General features: G+C 62.6%; 1 protein-coding gene across 1 annotated transcript; it reads left to right on the top strand.

Annotated features, from left to right (window-relative positions):
- Positions 1-17,715: 17,715 nt before the first annotated feature.
- On the top strand, positions 17,716-20,528 carry HYI (hydroxypyruvate isomerase (putative)). Its single transcript, XM_067001179.1, has 8 exons — positions 17,716-17,936; positions 18,035-18,146; positions 18,947-19,061; positions 19,202-19,280; positions 19,458-19,507; positions 19,854-19,923; positions 20,102-20,236; positions 20,397-20,528. Exons 1-8 carry the CDS (start codon positions 17,741-17,743, stop codon positions 20,483-20,485), a joined length of 846 nt encoding a protein of 281 aa, XP_066857280.1. The 5' UTR covers positions 17,716-17,740; the 3' UTR covers positions 20,486-20,528.
- The last annotated feature ends 108 nt before the right edge of the window (positions 20,529-20,636 follow it).

Genomic DNA, 20,636 nt, shown 5'->3' with positions numbered 1-20,636 from the left:
GTATTAAAATGCATTTAGTTGGATTACAGCCATTTCACCAGGCAATTTAGAAGATACTAGAGCTGCAGCCTGGCCTGCTCGTTATTAACACCCCTGCCAGTCTCTGCGTCACCTGCAGACCTTACAGCCCCTTCGCAACCACCACAGCCCCTTCTGCTCACGGTGACCACCCGACAGAAGCACACGCAGCGTTACTGCAGGAGGAGGTTCCCCCAGGGACCCCAGCACCAAAACCCTGAAATCCCTCAGTAACCTCCGCACCATGAGGTCTGGGTGAGACAGATGTGAGTCCTTCTAGTGTGTGCCCTGATAGTGTGGGTTTTTTAATTCAATTGGCACGTGATAATAAGCAAAATGTTCTGAGGAAATCCAAGTTTGCTCTCTTGGTACACGTCCCTTTATCAGCCAGACCTATAATTCTGTCCAAAAAGAGACCCCTCACAAAAACGCATAAGTAGCAGGGTTGAAACGCAAGTCCCTGGGCTGTGCCTTTAAATTTTTCTAAATACTGGAACTACACTGACATTTCACCAATCTTTTAGAATTTGCCCACTTTTCTAAGATCTCTTAAACCAAAGCATTGGCTTGAGCTAGTTCCTTCTAGACTCTTGAGCATCAGCTGTCCGGATGATCTGCAAATGCTGAATTCGAGGAGATCATGCCTCACATCCCCCATTGTTACAGATGGCAGGATTTATATTCCATCCACAGTATCATCTGGAGATGAATATATCCTCCTGCTTCATTCCAAATACAGAACAGAAATATCTACTAAACATTTCTGCCTTTCTGCACCAGTCACCATCTGGCAAGAGCAGGCAAGGAGCCGTGCTGAGCGCCAAGCTCGAGTGCTCCCGCGGGGACGCTCGTGCCGTCCCCACCGCCCGCACACGCGTGGGGCACGGCGTGGCGCCTTGCCCGGGGCTCTCCCCGCTCCTCTGCCCTCTGCAGTAAGCAGGGGCAGACCCCCGGCCCCAGCCCCCTGCCCCAAGGGCAAGCTTGCAGCCTGGCAGTAGCACCGATTCCTGATTCAACCCCGGGCCAAAGGCCCCATTACCATGTAAATCACTGCGTGAGGGGGACCGGAGGGCAGGGAGAGGGGAGCTGCCTGATGGGGGAGGCTGAGATAAGGGTGTTCTGATTGAAATTCAGAAACCTTCTTTTCTTCTTTCTCTGGCTACTCAAAGAACAGATTAAAGCCAAACAGTCTCGCATGAAACCTGCTGGGGGAAAATACTGCGAGAAACACCCAAACAGTGACTTAAATATGTTTGCAGTGCGAGTCACCTCTTATATCTCTCCAAGGGGCTGCCTTGCTGGAGTCCCCAGCACCAGGGCGCCGAGCGGCACCCGCTGCCATCGCACAGGCAGGCACCAGCTGGGCTGCCCACCTGCAGAAAGGGCACACAGTGCAGGTGGCCGCAGCCCCGGGCTGCTGCGAGTGAGAGCCCAGCAGAGCGAACCCAGCCTTTTCCTTCTTTTCTTTCGGTGTTCTTTATTTATTTTTTATTACATATGGCAAAGCCAGGAGGAGAGAGGGTGAAGAGTGAAGGAAAAAAAAAAGGGGGGGGGGGGGGCAAAAGGGAAAAAAAGGCACAAAGCCTGCAGGGGAGAAGGGAGGCGTTCCTGTGAAGGTGTGCCATCCTCGGACGTGGGACGCGGTATTCCCTGCTCCGATGTCTGCGGTGCTGCTTTGCAGAGCGGGGCATGGGCTTAGTGCCAGCGCACAGTCTGCTTCTCGCAGTGCTTGCTGCAAAGGGTGGGGGTCGGCCCGGCTGCGCCCCCCTCAGCAGCACCGACCCCATCAATAATGGATGGCTGTGGAGCCAGGCAGCGCACCGCCAGAGCAGCGTGGACATCTGACACCCCCAGCAGTCCCCTCCGGCACAGGGCTGCTGCCCGGAGGAGCTGCTCATGAAGGTCACTTCTGTGTCCTGTCCCCAGTGTCTGGGCTGTGACACGGCGCGTTGGCACCCACCAACACCCAGTACATGGCCAATGCCAACTGGTGCAGGAGGCACCGTGCCTCGGGGGGTCCCTCTGAAGAGGCCACCCTGCTGTCCCTGTGCACCGAGGTCAAAGTGAGCAAAAGTTCACTTGGAAACACAGAGGAATGCAATTTGTCCACCAGACTTCGCCCATCAGCAACGAGAATCCATTTTAAGCTCCGTTTGATTTTAAAGAGCTGGAGTCTGCCTCCACCAGGCACTCCCAAGGGGGTACAAACGCACCCTTCCCAAAGCTGGCAGTGCCCCTGTGCTGCCCTGCACCCCCGGCCCCTCCAGCCCTGCGGGGACGTCTGCCAGCCGTTTCTCTGATGTATTACAAATGCAGTGGCTGCTCCCCAGTGTTGGGGGCTCCTGTCTCTCCCCGAGCTCTCCCAGCATTGGGCTGAAGCTCTGTGGCGGGGACGGTGCCACTTTGCGTTCGCCACAGACCTTGCCATAGCGGTGCCAGCGATGCTCAGCCCCCCAGGCTGGGGGCACGGCTCCTGCTGTGGCTTTGCTGTGCATACTCTGCCGAAGCGTGTTTGTTTTTTTTTTTTTCCTTTCAGCATCCTTAAATCCCTCTCCTGTTTGCCTTTTCGAGCATCGCTAGCGCTTCAGCGAGGAACCCGCAGGGACTCGGAGGTCTCGTATCTGAATGGAAATGTAAAGCCTTGCAGCGCATGGAAACGCCGGGGTTATTTTTTCGCCGCGTGTGGCATTTTGCTGCATCTCCCCCGCCCTGCCACCACCCATGTTGTGACCCGGCTGTGTCCCAGAGCCACTCCGTGGGGGCTCCAGGGGACTCCAGGCACCGAGGGGACGCCGGGGGGACGCGGGGGCGGGCGCTCCCCCCGCACGGGGTTGCCATATCAACAGGTTCCCCGGCGGAGACCCTTGCTGCGGATGCAGCATTTTCGGAAGGCGTGGGAGCCCTGATGTGAGCCTGCCTGGCTGGCACCAAGCCCCCAGGCTGCTGCGGGCTCCCCCCCAGCCCCACATCCCCCTCGGGTGCCGTCGCCACCTGGGTGGGCTGTGGGATGCTGAGCCCATGGCTGGTGCCCTTAGCATCCACATCAGGAGGGCAGCAGGGTGCTGCCTGTCCTGATTTCGGGGTGGGGAGAGGCGTTTGTATCCAGCTGCCCCTTGAACGCTCACACGGTTGCACTGCGGGGTCTTGTCTGAGCAGGAGGCTGGGGGAGCGAGGGGCGGTCACCCCAATCCACCCAGGGCATGGGGTGTCCCAGGAGCCACCCAGGATGCTGGGGGGGAGAGAGGGAAAGGAGGAGAATGTGTATGTGGGGTTAACAGAGACCTGGGAGAGCTGCAGGATGGCGAGGGGAGGCCACGTCCCCAGCCGAGGGCAGGGGCCCCGCAGTTGACTCAGGCTGCGTCGGAGGGGAGGAATTTGCTCGTGAGGCACTTGAGGCTTCAGATAGTTGGGATGCCTGGGCCGAGGAGGGTGTTTGCATTCCCTCCCTTATCTGCTGCCCCGTGGGGCCCCTTCAGCCGCAGGGCAGGTTCCGGGGGTGGGGGAGCGGGGATCCAGGCGCCAGCGCTGTGGTGCGGCCCCGCACCCACGTCGGTGGCCGCAGACGCCTGTGGGGCCAGGTGCGGCGCCAGGGATGGGGCCAGGGACAAGGCCCCCCAGCCACCCAGCAGCCCCATCCCTGCTCCCCACCCCTGCCCCTTGTTACCCCAGGAATGCCCTGAAGGTCTGCATTCACCCCATGGGGAGCCCCGGGGCCACCCCTGCAGCATCGCCCCCCGGGGACCACGGCCCAGGTGCTGCTGCCTCCTGCGCCCCGGGCTCCCCACGGGTACACTGAGCGGCACGGGGCCTGCGGAGAGCCTGCCGGCCCCGCTGCTGCCCTGCGCTGGGATGACAACTGCCCGTTGATTCCTCCTCTGCTTTCTGGCTCTCCGTGAGCCTTTGATCCGTGGCAATACTTTGCCTCTCGCTCCACGACAACTTAATTTCTATAGTAACCTCCTGTGCTGGAGCTTGTCGAAAGGCCTTTTGAAAATCTGAATAAACTATGTCGAGTGGTTTTTCTTCTACCCACTCTTTACTGGAGTATTAGAAGAACTCTAATACAACAAATGAGGCTGGATGCTCCTGTGCGGAAGCTGTGCTGGCTGATGCCGAGCACGTTGCAGTCTTCCAGCCGCTCTGCTTGCCCCGACCAACCCACAAATTCGGCACGGCCACCCCTGCACAGCCCCTTGCTCCTGAGCCCCCTGGTTCAGGACAGCACCAGCCCCATCCTGGGCCAGCAGAGAGAGGGGGCTGCAGCTAACTGCTCCGTCTCGTTGCAAAAGTTTAATTAATCCACCGAAATTTCCTATCTGCAAATAACTCAGACCTTATGAAATTCCAATAAAACAATTTATCACAGCTGGCAATTTGATGCTGCCAGCAAAGCTCTTGGACGCTCAGGGAGTAATTGATAGCCTAATATAATTTTAAATTAGGGTTTGTGTTATTAATTTCAGACCTCGGAAAACACCCCTTTGTTTGGAGTGACCCCCCCCCGTCTCCTGCTGCCTGTCCCACCGGTGCTGCCCGCGGAGGCTGGGGTCCCCCCATGTCCCTGTGCAGGGCTGTGACACTGACCCCTTGCTTCTGGGATGGCCGGGTGCGGCCCAGAGCCCTGATCCCAGGCCCCATCCCACAGTTTCTGCTTGTGCCGGGAGCGGCTGAGCACCTGCTCTGGGTAATTTCAATATACGCATCCCTCACCCTCGGGCGGCGGTGGGATCCCTCACCCCAGCCCGTCCCTGCTGAGTAACATCACATCGCCGCGTGTTGCTAAACACCACCGCAGCCCGCTCCGGGGCGGCTGCTTTTCGGAGGTGGGAGAAGGAAAACGATCCCTGTACTTACGTGGTCCTAACTCCACAATGCGCGCTAAACCTTGCAAAAGATGCCGAGAAGATGAATGCGTGATCACAGCTGCGGTGACAGGCGCGGTCCCCCCGCTACAGCACTCACCGGTGATTCACAACGCGAGCGGCGCGGAGAGGAGCCCACGGCGGGGTGAGTCACGGGGAGCCCCCGCCCCGGGCAGGGCCACGGCCACGCAGAGCCCCCTGCCCCACCGCCGAGGGCTGGGGACAGCGGGGACGGTGGCACAGGAGGGGCTGGGAGGCGAACGGAGAGGCTGGCGAGATGCGAGGCGCGATCAGGTTTGATGTGGTTCATTAGTTAATGGGCGCGCCGGGGCTTTGAAAGTGCAAAGCGCTGAACAGGTGCAAAGGAATTCGTGTTTTAAATTAGTTATCTATTTTTTTTTCCCCTCTTTTTCTAAGTCAATGCCACGAGGAGCAGCCGTGCGTGTCCGGCCATGAGCAGCCTGGCTGCGCTGGCGCTCGGTGGGGCCTCCAGAAATACCATTGGGACCACGCACGGCAGGTGGCACCGCAGGGCCGCTGCACCCCGGGATGTCCCCAGCCCAGCCACATCCCCTCACCCCAGCAGGACACCAGGGTGCAGCTGCTTGGCCCCTTCCTGGGGACCATCGGGAGCGCGCCAGCCACGTAATTGAGCCGGGGAGCTATTACCATGTTAAAAATCTGGACACGATGCCGTAATGAGATTTGCAATTTGTCCCAGGCAGGCAGGCTGCAGCGTGCTTTCCCCATTAGGGGCCGCGTGCTGTTCGCAATCACATTAGTGGGGCTGGGATTTAGCAGCAGGAAATCAAAGTGCTCCCTGCAGACCCCAGTCGATAGCCGGGCAGCTGAGGGACCCGGGGAGCCGCTCGTCCACCCGCGGCTGCAGGGGGGCCGGGATGTGCTGTGCCCCCCCGCTGCCATCTCCCCGCGGGCACTGGGCCCCCCAGGGATGCTGGCCAGGACCCGGCCATGCTCTGCGCCGAAGCCCCAAAAGCTCCAGGTCGCAGGGAGCTCCCCCCAGCCGCCTGGCCTCATTCACTTTTTTTTTTTCTTTTTTCCTTGGGATCTATCAGTTAAACAGATTTTAATCTACGCAGTCTGGAGCTATTGATACCGTGCCGCGCTAATTTGTTAGCAGGCTGTCAAGTAGCTGAAACTAAATGCCAAATATTAAATGAAGCTGGTGTGGTGTGAAAGGGGCCAGCACTGAGACCCTGCTTCCCCTGGAGCCAGGGACCACTTGCGGGTCTCTCCCGCACGCCCTGGCCACGTCCCATGGCCCTGGCTGCTGCTGCTCTTGGGATGTGCGTCAGCAGCAGGGGGGCACCCACAGGACCCCCCGGCCCCACAGGTTTGGGAGAGCAGGGGCTGCCTTCACACGCTCCCTGATCTCTCCCCTCTCTGCCCCACGGCAGGGCTCTGTCCCCGCACCCCCAGCCCGCTGGCTGCCCCCTTTGCCCCCCGCACGGCTGCACCCTCGGCCTCACGGCACGGCGGAGGCGGCCGTGCAGGTGCGGGGGGCACCGCTCCCCGAGCACCGCGCCGAGGCGATTATTTATTCGGTGAGTTATGACTTTGTTTTCCCCTGTGTAAATATCTGGGAAGCGCAGCTAATGTTCTGTGCACAGCCGAGGCAATTACAGCCCTTATCAGAGCGCTGCCACCCCCCCGGCCCCCTCAATGCAAATCGGCCCCGGCTCCCCCCACGCCCTGGGTGCAGGGAGAAACCCCCGTGGAACCAGCCCTACGAAGCCAGCCCCGAGCCGCCCGCGCCCCTCTGGCTCCCCGGCCCTGCTCCGGCCCCCACGTCGGCCAGAGGTGCTGGGGTGACCTGCGGGCTGTGCGCGGGCTGCCCCCGCCAGCTGGGCGCTGGGTTCCCTGCCAGCTGTGCTGGGGGCCGCGGGTGCTGAGGGGTGAGCTTCCCGTTGCGCGTGGGGAGCCTCCAGCTGCTCGGGAACGGGATGGGGCTCCAGCCGTGCAGGGCTGGCCCCCCAGCTGTGCTTGCGAGGGGCGCTCCAGCTGTGCTGGGGCGGCTCGAGCTGCCCCCAAGGAGCCCCACGGCCCGGCACAGACGGGTACAATCCCAGACCGCCCTCCTGCAGAGCAGAGCGGGGCTGCTGCTCCCACCCCAGGGCTGCTCGTTAGCCCTAACGAGGCGGGGAGCCAGGCAGCGGGGGCACCCGGCCCGCCGCAGCCCGTGCCCGGCAGTGGAGACTGCGCGGCGGCCGAGCCTCCCGGCCCCGGCCCCTGGACGACAGGCAGCCCCGAATCAGCTTCATTAAGAGCCATTGATCTGTTTCCTGCTTAATATATTTTTCATTTCCAAATGTTTTTTTCCAGGCTCCACAGCGTTTGCAGCTTGTACCAATTAAGGCGGCAGCACAGAATGAGCGCTGCAGCCCATTAATTAAACTTATAGGGGGAGATTAAGTGCCCACTCCATCCTCCCTGGCAGCTCTCTGCGAGCAACAGGCGGGCAGGGGACCGGAGCACGGCCGAGCGCTCACGTGCCGCTCACCAGCCCTCCCTGCCGCCCCCCCGGCCCGCCACGAGCCCCCAGACTGTGCGGGCACCCATGGGCGCAGGCGTTGCCTGCATGGGGGGGAAAAGGGATGTGGGGCTCCTGTGCGCCGTGGCTCTGCTCCAAGGGGGGACGCTGAGCTCGGTACCGCCTTGGTGGTGGTGCATCCGTTTGGGGAACGGGCGCAGGGCACGCGGGGATGCTGCCGTGCCCTCTGGCTGCTGAAGGGCACGTGGATGGCCCCTCACGTCCCCTGTCAGGACGAAGCCCGCCTTCGGGGACCACCCCGGCCCGCAGCGGGGAGCCAGCCACCGGCACCACCGCCACAAGGCAGCCGGTGCTCGCGCTGTCACACGCGGCTGCCATGGAAACGGTGACACTGTCACAAGCAGCCGTCCTCCAGCCCCGGGCACCCGGGTACCACGCGTCCGGCGGCCCCGCTGGCACCGCAGGCGTGTGGAGCTGGGGCGGGGGCTCCTGGGGCTGCTGGCGGGACGTCCTGCCCCGACGGGAGGGGACGGAGCAGCGGCTGCGTGGGCACAGCACGGGCAGGCGCACGGGTACGGATGGCCCACCCCATCGCCTGCTGCTGAGCCCCCCCAGGCACGAACCACTAATTGGGACAAATGCTGGAAAAACGGAGACGGGCCCAAAGCCTGCAGACTGGCCCCAGGTTTTGGAGCAGGTGAGCTCCCCGTGGGATCAGTTGGAGGCACCAGGGAGGTTTCACCGTGTCTGGGACGCGGTCGGGGCCTCTCCCACGCTGGCTGTCCAGGTCTGGCAACCCACGAGCATCTGTGGCTGCTGCTCCCTGCTGCGGCCCCGTCCCCGCGCCTCTGTGCGCGAAATGCACGGAGGTGAGATCCCCATCGATGTGGACAAGGATGGTGGCGGAAAAGTGACAGTGCAAACAGCAAAGGGCAGCTGGGGAGATGCTAAGCTCTGGCAAGCAGTGGAGCATCCATCGGGACTGTGTCGGCAAAGGGCTCGGAGGGACAGCGGGGTGCATCCCAGCCCAGTGCTGTCACACAGCCCCGCTGCCTCCTGGGCAGGAGCCGGGGCTGGACCGAAACTATTTGTAGTTCCCATCAAAAGGCAAGCTAAGGATGCACAAGCTTTGCTGGCTTGGCTTTGTGCGGGTGATACAGAGGCTTGTGAGATGATAACCACAGAGATCGTCTGCTGCGGCATCACTGCCTGAGCTGGGAGCAGAGCAGAGCGAGCTGCTGCTGGCAGTGACACCTGCAAGGGGTGTGACCTGCAGGGGGTGGCACCGCAGGGGCCTTTATGGGGAGAAGTGGGGTGTCCTCCTTCCTAACACACGCTGCTCTCAGAGGGGATGGAGAGGTTGTCCCCTGGGGGGGAAACACCCCCATTAGTCCTGTTGGATGCCTGGTCTGGCCCTGAGGGCAGGGAGCAGCCTCAGCCGGGGTTAAGGCAGCAGGGTGAGGGCTCCTGCAGCGGGCGGTGGGCTCGGAGGGGCCGGGGGGCAGCAGAAGGCCCGGCCTGGCCGGGCACACAGACTGCAGGGAGCTGGCTGCGTGGCTGCTCCCCGGGGCGCAGCAGGGGAGAGGGCAAGGTGCCCGTGCCCAGCGTGGGGCACCCACCCAGCTGGGACCCCCGTGCAGCCCTCTGCAGCATCAGCGCAGCTGCTGGAGCACCGGCAGGCGTCTTGGCACCCTCCTGAAGCCCAGACCTCGGTGCACAGCCCCGAAAGGTGACAGCAGCCCGCTGGGAGCGGAGCGGGGCTGCGGGGCCGGGCCGGGCTCTGCTGCGCCCATGGCAGCGGCGCGGTGGCACCCGCTGCACAGCTCCGTTTCCCTGCCTCGTTGCTTTTGATTTAGCAGTTGCTAGAGAAACTAAAAGTTGCAGTTTGGGGAGCATCTGCATTTTAATGAGCAATTACCAGCAGTGCTGCTCTGGCCCAGCTGTTGCTTGCAGGGTCCCCGCTGCTGCTTGGGGCTGCCCTCACTGGGGCCGGGTCGGGGCCGTGGGGCTGTGCCCGTGCCCTTTGGGGTGTCCCCAGCGGGTGCTGGGCAGGACACCAGGGCTGGTGGCACTGTGGTGCCCTGGCCTGGGTGCTGCTCGGTGCCCCCTGAGCCCCTGGTGCTCAGGAGATGCCCTGGCCCTGCCTGCCCTTGTGCCCATGCTGGCCGCCCCCACGGAAGGAGTGCTGTCCTGTCACCACAGGTCACTGTCCCCTGCTGTCCTCCCACCGCAGCTGTGACACCCCCGGGATGGGGAGGCTGGCGCCCTTGTCCCTGTCTGTCCCTGCAGGTGCGGGTGGCTGGGGTTGCATTCCTGTGCCCCCAGCTCTCACATGCTGTCCCCCCACCAGGCCATGCCATGCCCCCACAACACGTCCCCAAGCTCTCAGACAAAATGGGGAGTCCCTGCTCCCTCTTGCTCCCCTTGCTCTCCTCTGGGTGATGCCCCCATCCCCTCAGCCCCACACCCACCCTCCGTCCTGCACCGTGTCCCACCCCATGGCTCTGGGACCCACCAGCTGCACGGAGCAGTGGGGCTGGATGAAAGGGGGGTGCAGGGGCTTGGGGCAGGACCCCCACGCCCTTTGCAGGCCCTCGGTGTCCCCTGTCCCCTCCCCGGCTCACTGGGCCAGCCTTTCATTTTAACAAGGCTTTCAAGCTTAAGTGCTGCTTGGCGTGACTGGGAAAAATTGATATTTTGAGAATGAGCTTGCGAGGGGCCATGAATAATTCACGCCGGGGCGGTTCCGTTCCCATAAACAGGTTGCTAAAAAAAAAAAAAAAAAAAAAAAAAAAAAAAAAACAAAACACGTAGCACTTAACAAGGAAACAAATTACCATCCTGCAAACCCCAGGCCCCGCTCAGCCTCCCCTGAATCTTTAATCTCCAGAAACAGGCTCTGGTGTGCACGAGCACAGGACACATTGCCCACATAGGGGACCCACACAGCCCAGGGTGGTGGGACGGGACCCTTGTCCTTTGCACCACATCTGGGGGACCCCATGCAACACAGGAGCATCCCAAAACCTGCCCCAGTGCTGCGGCGGGGAGCCCAGGACCCCCCATCCCCAGGCAGTGGGGACGGGAGGGGGCCACCCGCTGCCCGGGGGTCCTGCTCCCCGTGCCGAGCTGGCAGCCCGCGGGCGCCGCGGCAGCAGAGTCTGTGTGCTGCCACCCGGCACCGCTCCCCGGCTGCTCGCTGCTGGACGCCTTCCAAGCGAGGCGGCTCGGTGACACGAATCCAGCTGGCTTCCTAGCGCGGGGACCCCGGAGCACCCCGGGGACGGGATCCAGGGCTGGGCACAGGACCGGGACGATGAGCACGGACTCGTCCCCTCCGTAATCACCCCCCAAACCTGTCTGCCTGGGGATGAAAGGAGCGGTGAGGGAGCCCCCAGGTTCTCCAGCATCACCCTGCTGGAGACAGCGCCCCGGCCCTGGGGACAAGGGCACACGGGCAGCACCGTCCCCAGGGACGAGGGCACGGCGCCGGGGCAGTGATGCCGAGGACGAGCCCTGCGGCCCCGCCGCTGCGCAGGGAGAATTAGCGGTAATAAGTCATGATCATCCCCTGATGACGAGCACTTAATGTGTGCCAGTTCTGCTATCAAAGTGCCTCTTAAACCCCAATCGCCCTGTCGATAGCGGTGGCAGAGGCTGATGGATCCCCAGCCGCCCGCTCGGGGTGCTCCCGGCATGCCCCAGGCGGGAGCATCGATTTCCCACTGCTGCGAAGAGGCAAATATTTGAAAAGTGATAAATAAGGGGAGCTGCCGGCTCGGCTGCACGCATCAGCGCCCGGGATTAAGGCAACGAGGTGAGACTGCCCAATTAAATCCCAATAAAAATGGCTGCAAATTCAATTTTTCCCCTCGTCCATATCCATTTCCAGTGCCGAGGGTGTGGGGGGGGTGCTGATAACACAGAGTTCATCGATTGTCACTGCCAGGAAGAAATCTCTCTGAATTCAATTAGCTTGGAAAACATGCCGGGCGGCGCGGGGAGGTGGCTGCCCTCTGTGAGCACCCACCGGGCATGGGGTGATGGCACCCACGGGTGCCCACAGCGCCCTGGAGGGGTGGAGGCATTGCCCTCACCAAGCACCGGTGTTTCTCCTGTACCGGGGAGGTCACCGCGGGTCTGGCACCCGCCGGTAGCAGCAGCAGCTGTGTGAGTGAATTAAACGTGCCCTCTACGTCCCCTGGGCGGATGGCGAGTGACCGGGAGCAGCCTGCACGTCCCCAAGTGTGGCTGCACTTCAGGAAGGCGCCCGGCCTGCTCTGACCCCATAAGCAGCAGGGCTGGCCCCGGAGTACCCCAGCCGCAGGGGATGGGGAGCGCAGCGGGTCCCAGCGTGGGGAGCTGGGGGGGCTGGGGGCTGCGGCTCTTCCCCCCGCTCTTCAACGCGGCGCGATGACCCCGCCGGGATGAACAGCCATCGTGTCTCATTGCCTTGGAAACCGAGCAGCAGCACTGCAAAGCCTTCCCTCTCCTCCTCCTCCTCCTCCTCCTCCGAGCTGGGCCTGCAGGAAGGGGCCGGGGGGCTTGGGGATGCGGGGGCTGCGCACCCCGTTCTGCTGCCGCCCTCCCTGCTTCCTCCCGCCCAGGTGAGAGAAGTACGAGGCCCGGTGGACACCAAGCCCCCATGGGGCAGTGTGTGAGGGGCTGGGGGGCCCAGCTGGCTCAGAGGACAGCACCCACTTGTGGGTCACAGGGGGACGGTGACACCCGGCTGGGGTCTGCAGGCACAGGAGGGGTGAGGGCAGGGCGCTGCCTGCCGCTGCTGTGTGCCTCCAGCGCTGCAGCACCAAGTTGCCTGGTAACCCTCCTCCTCCTCCTCCTCTTCCTCTCCTCCTCCTCGCAGCCCAGGCACGACCCTCTCACCAGGCACAACTGAGCTGCTCTCAGCAGCCCGGGCACTCAGAGTTGGCCCTGACTCCCAGGGGGAAGGGAGCCCCCGGTGCTGGCGCCGTGCCGCAGGGGCGGGCAGAGCCCCCCAGGTGGGCACCCCTCAGGGGGGCACCCCCTGCCCAGGCTCCCTGCCCCTGCCCCTGCCCCTGCCCTCCCGCCGCACCCCAAAGCTCCCGGAGCCCGGTCTGAGAGTTGATATTCTGCCCGCTCCCCTACACACATTGGCAATTAGATCATAATTGTAATATTTGCATATTCATAACAGCTGAAATTAATCGCATTTGCATAATGGTAATGAAAGGGACTTCATTAATTACCGCTTTTTTTTTCTGGGGATTTTGCATATAAATGGCTTCCATTAGGCAGGTTCAGGGGGTGGGAAGGCAGCAGTGCTGCTGTTTTGGGACGGAGCTGCCCCTGGTGTGGTGGCAGTCCCCGGCTGCTGGCTCCTGCCTGTCCCCAGCCCCTGGCAGCCCAGTGGGAGCAAGGACAGGCGCCAGGGCTGCTGCGGCCACAGCTGTTTGTGGGACAGACCCGGGGGCACACGGTTAGTGCCGGGCAGGGGTGATGCTGCTCGGGGCTGGCAGTCACCTGGCGGCGTCCTGGTGTCCCCGTGCCATGGCTCTGCCTCTCCTCTGGGACAGCCGTGCTGCCCGGTGGCTGTCACCATCTCTTCCCTCCTGTTGTCCCCCAGGGCTGCCACCAAACGGGGACACCAGCACCTCTGGGGTGTGGGATCACTCCTGTGTGACAAACCCAGGGAGCCCCTCTTGGGCAGCCCCACCAAAGAGGGGATGTCCAGGGGGCAGCACCAGGGGACCTGCAGGACCCCAGAGATGGGGGACATGGGGACAAACGGTGCTGGCACAGCTGGGGCCTGCGGGCAGCCCAGTGCTCCCCCATGAGATGTGAGAGAAGAGATGGCAGCTGAACGTAGCACGTGGAAGCTGGAGAGCTGGGAGCAGCGAGTGAAAGCTGGCAGTCGGCAAATGCAGATGCTGAAAATATCAATGAAAGCCATCGGCTGGCGGAGTCGCAGGGAGCAGGAGATAATTGTGGAAGCAAACAGAGAGAAAATCAACTGCAGGCAGCGGCAGCCTGGTCCGGAGGTGAGGGAAAGGTGACGAAGCCGTGGCTCGGCAGAAATTCTGCTCCAGGTTGTGCTGAAGTGCAGGACGATGTGTTCGCCTTGGTGTGAAAGGGAAGGGCACCATCCTGCGCTGGTCTGCATGCCCCGGAGCTGGGGGCAGCGGGGAGCTCGCATCCTGTATGGAGCCAGGAGGGTCTGGCTGAGCTGCCCGTGTTCAGGGCCTCTGCCTTGCAGGGAGGATGCTGCAGCTCCATCGGGGTGCAGGGGCACCTCTGCTCTGTTCTGCTCCTCCGGCCGGGGCTGCCTCCCAGCCCTCGTTGCCTCCTAATGGATGGCTCCGTTCCTCCTGCTCCCCTCTCGGAAGAGGCCTGCAGAATAAATCAGTGCAGGAGACAGATTATGGCAACTAAAGACTCCAAATGAGATGATAATTGCCGTGGTAATGACAGCGAAGAAGACCTGATGCTGCGGATAAGGAAATATCTCCACTGTTCTCGGCTGGTGCCCGGCCCGGGGCTGGTGCGGGTGGCACTGTGGGGACTGTCCCCAGGGCGCTGTGACCGGGCACCGCTCCCCTCCCAGGATGCTGCTGCGGGGGCACAGGGCTGCTCCAGCACCACCTTTGCCCCAGGAGCCCCACGCAGCGCTTGGGCACCCAGGGTCCATCCGTGTGGCTCCCCAGCACCCGCAGCATGTCCCAGCGGAGGCAGGGATGCTGCCGCCCCATGCGGTGCTGGGCTGTGCCTGGCACCCCGGGGTGCGGGACCGGGCACCGGCCGGGAGCTCTCGGTGCCTGGGGCTGCTCCTCTGCCCTGGGGGCCTGATCCTGCAGCCCACCGTGCCCCCAGCACCTGCGGCTGCAGGGGCACCGGTTGTGGGGTGGGGATCAGCAGGGGGCCAGGAGCTGGGGTTGGGGCGCTGGGCACGAGGCGGGCGGCACTGCCGGGGCTGTTTGCCTGCCTCTCCCGCCGGCTGCGTGTCAGCTCTAATTAGGCAAACTTCTGTATTCATTGCGAGCCCAGCCAGCGGAGAATTCCACAATTGAATTTTAATGCCCTAAAAACACATTACAATCAGCCTGATTAATTAAGAGATGGCTTAACACGGTGACCGGGCTGCAGAGGGACACTTCAGGCAGGACCACGGGGCTGCAGCGTGCCGGGGGCCAGCAGAGCCGGTCCCGTCCCCGAATTCCCCACAGGGCTGCAGGAGGGGACAGGGAGCTGGGGACGTGCCCTGGCGGTGCCCATAGTGGTACTGGATCCCTCCCCGTGTCCCACCACCAGGACCATCGGTGCTGTGCACCCCGCAGCTGCTCCCCAGCCGATGGGTGATGGCACAAGCCCGCAGGTGCCCTGCAGCAGATTTGGGGCCGGTGACAACGCCGGGCGCGCTCCCCGGGTGCAGGCAGCCGCCGACAGCGTGATTGCAAGCGTCTGCTTAAATATTTGTGCGGAGCGACAAAGCCTTGGGCTGGCGGGGAAATCGCTCCCTGCCGAGGTGGCTGTTAAGGGGCTGATTGGCACCAAGATTACAGGGGTGCAGGGGAATCGCTCGGAGCTGACAAAATAGTTGTGACAAACGTGCGTGTCGGGGGCGAGGGAGGCGGGCGCAGCCGCGGCGCCAGCACGGGCAGCCCTGAAGAGGGGCAAAGCCCGGGGCAGAGCCCAAAATTGGTGTCTGTGGTGGGTGATGGAGGGTGACCGGCGTAAAACGGGTGGGAAATGGGGAAATTCATAATCGTGGTAAAGGAGAAGTTACAAGTGGCAGCGCATAAATCAGTGGGAAATTGATAAAGGGAGCCTCTCGCCAGGAAGGGACCGGCAGAGGAGGGAGGAATGTCTAAAGCATAATAAGGCCAAAAGAAATCCTGGCAAGGCTATAAATCCTGCACCCGCTGGAATTGTTCGAGCGCTAATGATCATGCAAAAACGCCAGACACGTTTAACAAATATTTCTGCTCTGTATTTGGAAAGAAGCGGGACGACATGTTTGAATCATACAAGAGTGATGAAGCCGTCTATTAATTACTGCCGGGAATGTTAAACAACATCTGCCAGCTCAGCAGGCCCAGGCACCGCCTGCACCGGCCTCCTCCAAGAGCTGGAGGAGAATTTGGCCTCCTCGTTAATTTCCCGTGAAATCTTGCGATGGCAGAAAGATCCCAGAGACCCACGTGGGGCGAGCCCACCCATGCCGCCGGGGCCAAGGCAGATGGACCGAAAGCGGCCAAATAGCAGGAAAATGATGCTGAGGGGCCCAGGGGTGCGGGGCGCTGGGCCTTCGCCTCCTTGTCTTGGCCTTACTGGGATCGATATCACGTTCAGCCCCGGCTCGATGCTCGCTGATGAAGAATAGCCATAGCGCCGGCGGCGGCGTGCGTTTGTTTCCCAGCGTATGATGTATGGATTTTCAGCCAAGCGTTTTCGGAGGCTGCAACGCGGCGAGATCGCTAAAGCGCCTCGCAGAAATCCTCACCCAGGCTTTGGGGAGAGGTTGGCAAGGTTCCCCACGTAGTGCCCAGCAGTGGCACTATTACAGGTTAAAGCTGAAAGCCAAAAAGAAAAGCAACCCCCCCAGCTCTGCCGAATTAAAGGGGCTGTTAATCCAGCTGAACGAGAGCGAGTTTCCCTGGTCCCAAGCGGAAACACCTCACATTTCTGGCAGGGAGCTGGCTGCTGGGGAAGGCTTTTTGTCTGCTGGTACCCCCTCATCCAGATGGGATGGGTTTTGGGACAACTGCCCACCCGGCAGGGTGACAGGCGCGGGTGGGACGTGCCACCCAGCCACCCCAGCCCGTGGTGGCGCAGCCCTCCTGCCCCCCGAGGGTGGCAGCCGAGCCTGGGGACAGGTAGTTAAAAATGCAGAAATGTCAATTTAAATTAAAACACGGCTTGCGAAGAGAGAGAGAGAGAGACGAAATCTTGCCCGCAGCACAATGAGCAGGGGGACTTAGGGGGTGCTGTGAAGACGCTGTCCCCGTGGGCTCCGAGTTGGCTTGGCCACGTGCTGCTGGTGCCATGGGGCACCCCAAGGCACCATGCCGGGGCAGGGGGCCCTGCCGCCTCCCCACCCCTGCAGTCACAGAGGCCACAGCCGGGTCTGCGCCAAAATGTTAGCTTGCTAATAAAACGAGCCAGAGCTACGCTCTCCCCGGGACCATAAAGCTCGCGGCAGGGATGCGGCCGTGGCTCCCCGGGGCGGGCAGGGCTGGGGGTGCCGGCGGCACGGTGCTGCCTCGGCCAGCCGAGCGGCGGTAAATCCTCCGCGCCCTGTCAGGGTAAAGCGACAGAACACCCGACTGCAATGCAGGAACTGCAGTTATAACAAGAGAAAATCAATGAAATATATTACCAGAGATATAAAGCCGCCATTAATTTGTAGAGCCCAGCAGATGCGCTCGGTGCTGGCACGGCAGGTTTGATGTGCAGGCTGCCCAAACCTACGTCTCTTGTGCTCACACCCGTGGCCTCCCGGGCCTGGCCCCGGCCTGATGCCAAGCTTAGAGCTGTGGATGTGGCCGGGTTTCCTGCAGCTGGAGTGGGCACGGCCTCGGCAGGAGCCTTGTGGCTCCACGGAGCAAGGGCCAGGCGCAAGGATCAGGTACGAGGGCCAGGTACTGGGACCAGGAGCAAGCACCAGGCTCGTTCAGGGATGTGCCCCGGGGACACACGCCAGCCCCGTGCCTGCTGCTGTCCATCACCAGGGACAGTTCTGATTATTGCTGAGAAGTCAGGTCAAGCTTCTCCTAATTGATTAATCAATAGCCTTAATTGAGTTGAGACTCTTTAATGGATAGCTTTGCTGCCACCTTCCCCTCTGCCTGCAGAGCCCTGACCTCCTCCAAAGCCCTCCAGCCGTGGGTGGAGGCAGATGGGGACAAGGAGACCTGGATGGGGCCCTGGGGACACCCCAGGGGGACAGCTCGAGCCCCCTGGTGGGTTTGTCACGGAGGGAGGCGAGAGCTGGCGGTAGCCTGCACTGCTGTGACGGGGCTCGGAGCAGCACCACATCACCCACGGGTGCTGGGCTGGTGACTGGGGATGGGGATGAGGACTAGGACAAGGACAAGGGGGGACAAGGACACAGGGACAGCCCAGCAGCCGCCCCCGCCAGCCCCAGCCCTGCGCCCACGCGGGACCGCGACCACGGCCGTGCGGCGGAGCCGCGAGATGGCGGCGGGTCTGCCCCTGCTTTGCATAGCCCCGCTCCCTGCTTTGCATAGCACCGCCCCCTGCTTTGCATAGCCCCGCGCCCCTAATCTGCATAGCCCCGCCCCCGATCTGCATAGCCCCGCCCCCGGTGTTCATGGCCCCGCCCCGCCCCGCCCCGCCCCGGCCCGCCGCCATGTCGCTGCGCTTCGCGGCCAACGTCTCGTGGCTGTTCGCCGAGCTGCCGGCGCTCCCGGCCCGCCTGGAGGCCGCGGCCCGCGCCGGCTTCGCGGCGGCGGAGGCGGCCTGGCCCGAGGGCTGCCCGGCCCCCGCCCTGCGCGCCGCCGCCGAGCGGGCGGGGCTGCGGATCGTGCTGCTCAACGCCCCGCCCGGTACCGCCGCGGGGATGGGGACGGGGGGCGCCGGGGGCCGGCGGCGGGGCGGGGGTCGGTGACCGCCCTCCCCCACACACACCCCGGCTCTCTCCTAGGGGACCGGGAGCGGGGCGAGAGGGGGCTGGGCGCCGTGCCCGGCCGGCAGGACGCCTTCCGACAGGGCCTGGCCGCCGCCGTGCAGTACGCCAGGGAGGTGGGCTGCCCCAGGTAGGTGCCCACGGGGCTCTGCCCCGGCACTGGGGGCTCGGTGCCCCGGGAGAAGCCAGCCCCGGGTGAGGTCCGGCCGGAGCAAAGGACCAGGACAGGACTTTGTCCTGGGCAAAGTCCGAAGTCTCCCGGCCCGGCTGCGCCCGCAGCAGGAGGCAGCTCCCTGTGCACAGGCCCCAATCCACCCCCGCAGGAGGTGCCCGGTGCTCTCCTGCAGCCCGGTGATGCCCCCCGGGGCCCTTGTCCTCACCTCCACCCCGCAGTCCCCTTCACAATCCTCTTTTCCCCCCCAGCCTCCAGTTACAGCAGTAATTACCCCTCCGACACCACCACAGTTGCTTTATCAAAGACCAAAGCCCGGCAGATGCCCTGTAGGAGATGCAATGCGCCTGACACAATCCGCTTCAGAAAAGCAGCACGGCCCTCTTATCTCACCTACTTTGCATCGTCCTTTCCCTAGAAGTGCACCCAAAGCCCTGTGCACGGTCGGACAGCCCTGCGGCTGCCCTGAGCAGTTTGTGCTCTCAGTTAGTGGGGAGATTGAAAACCCTGCTGTGGTCACAGTACCCCTTCACCACACGGTGTAAGCAGCTTGCTGTCACGCCGGGGTTGCTCTCTGCATGCAGCCTGTTGTGGCCCAGCAGCTGGCCGCCGTCCCCTCCCCGCTCCGAGGAGCTGGCCCTAGCGAGCAGTGAGATCAAGCACCCGCTCCTGTCACGCAGCCCCAGCAGTCAGACCCTGCACACAGGGCAAGTCGTGTTAGAGCCAGCAGCTGCCTGGGGACTGATCTGTCTCTGCAGGATCCACCTGATGGCCGGGCGGGTTCCTCAGGGTGCCGACCGTGCAGCAGTGGCAGGTGAGATGGAGGCCACCTTCATTGAGAACCTCAGATACGCCGCAGACATCCTGGCCCAGGTAATGAGGGAAGGAGCCCTCTGTAGGGGCAGCTGTTAGGGTACCGAGGACAGAAAATCCCCACCACCCTGGCATGGGGAAGGAGCGCTCCCCGCTGCAGAGGTGAGGGGCTGAACCATAGGGTGCTGTTGCTGTTACAGGAGGACATGATCGGCTTGGTGGAGCCTATTAACAGCCGCATCACTGACCCTCACTACTTCCTGAACACCCCGCAGCAAGGTAAGGCAGACATCCCTCCCTCATGTCTCCTTTGAGGCAGGAGGGGGAGCCCCACGCTGCCTGAAGGAAGGCAGACCCCTCACTGTTACCTGAGCATAAAGGCAGGATGCTTGTACTGAAGAAAAGGCTGAAGCTTCGGGCCTGGCAGTGACAGGCTCTCACTTCTTGCACCCGCAGCTGCTGCCATCCTGGAGAAGGTGGGGCGGCCCAACCTGAAGCTGCAGCTGGTGAGTCAGCACTGACCTCTCCAGGGGCCACCTCCCACCAGGGAACCTCGCTTCCCTCATGCAGAACCTCAGCACTTGGGCATAGCTGAGAACAGGAGGCAGGAGACACCTCACAGCAGCGTGAGGGCTGCAGGCAAGGGTTACACTTCAGGGCTGGGCAGCCCTGCTCCTGCAGCCCCAGAACATCGCACACAGGAGCACGGTGCCTGGGAGCCCAGGGAAGTCCCAGTGGCTGAGGGCACGTTATCACCTCCTGGGGACATGGGGAGGGTCAGGGACCATGACACAGCCATCCCCAAACACTGGCTCCCAAACAGCTGCACCCTCTTTCCTCTTCCCTACACAGGACATCTTTCACTGCCAGATCATGGATGGGAACTTGTCCCGCAACCTGGAGACGTACTTCCCACTCATTGGTAGAGCCCTGCTCCTCAACTGGCTCCTCTGCGACCACGGGGCAGGAGGGACTGGGAGGGGACCCTCCTTCCTCACGCCAGCTGGGGAGGAAGGGCTTCTCTCAGCTTACCTTGTCCTGTGCTACCAGAAGGCTGCAGGCAGGGCTGCCTTGGGCACAACCTCCGATTTCCTCCGTAGGTCACATCCAGATTGCACAGGTGCCAGGGCGGCATGAGCCCGACAGCCCTGGGGAGCTGAATTTCCCCTACATCTTTGAGCTCCTGGAGTCCCTTGGCTACACCGGCTACGTGGGGTGTGAGTATGCTCCAAAAGGTGAGTGGGCCTGGGGGCAGCGTGGGGCCTGAGCCCCCCTGGCAGATCCTAGCATGGACCAGCACTGGGGAACAGCAGGGTCCCTACCTGGGGACAACAGAGCAGAAGCTGTTCCAGCGTGCTTTGGGCTGCCAGCAGGACGCTGTGTCTGTCACTGCAGGAGACACGGTGGAAGGTCTGGGCTGGCTGCGCTCGTACTGGGAGAGCCGCGGTTTGCAGCCTGGTGGGACCAGAAAGGCAACAGACTAAAGCAAGGAAATCACTGGAATAAAAAGTCAATCCAATGGCCTAACCCAGGAACCTGTCTGCTTTTTTGTGGGAAGGAGGAAGGAGGAAGGGAGGGAAGGTGTTGATACCTAGCATGAAGTTAGCATGAAGTTAGGAGCATCCATGTCCTATT

This window comes from Anser cygnoides, chromosome 8 (genome assembly GCF_040182565.1).
Source record: "Anser cygnoides isolate HZ-2024a breed goose chromosome 8, Taihu_goose_T2T_genome, whole genome shotgun sequence".
Lineage (NCBI taxonomy): Eukaryota > Metazoa > Chordata > Aves > Anseriformes > Anatidae > Anser > Anser cygnoides.
Note: the sequence above shows the minus strand (reverse complement) of the source record. Positions and strands in the feature narration are given on the sequence as shown.

Bases quoted from the DNA above. Each gene is read 5' to 3' on its own strand.
- HYI (XM_067001179.1), top strand. From the start codon at position 17,741: ATGTCGCTGCGCTTCGCGGCCAACGTCTCGTGGCTGTTCGCCGAGCTG. The intron at 19,281-19,457 runs GTAAGGCAGACA...TTGCACCCGCAG, and splicing joins CCTGAACACCCCGCAGCAAG to CTGCTGCCATCCTGGAGAAG. The intron at 19,924-20,101 runs GTAGAGCCCTGC...TTTCCTCCGTAG, and splicing joins GACGTACTTCCCACTCATTG to GTCACATCCAGATTGCACAG.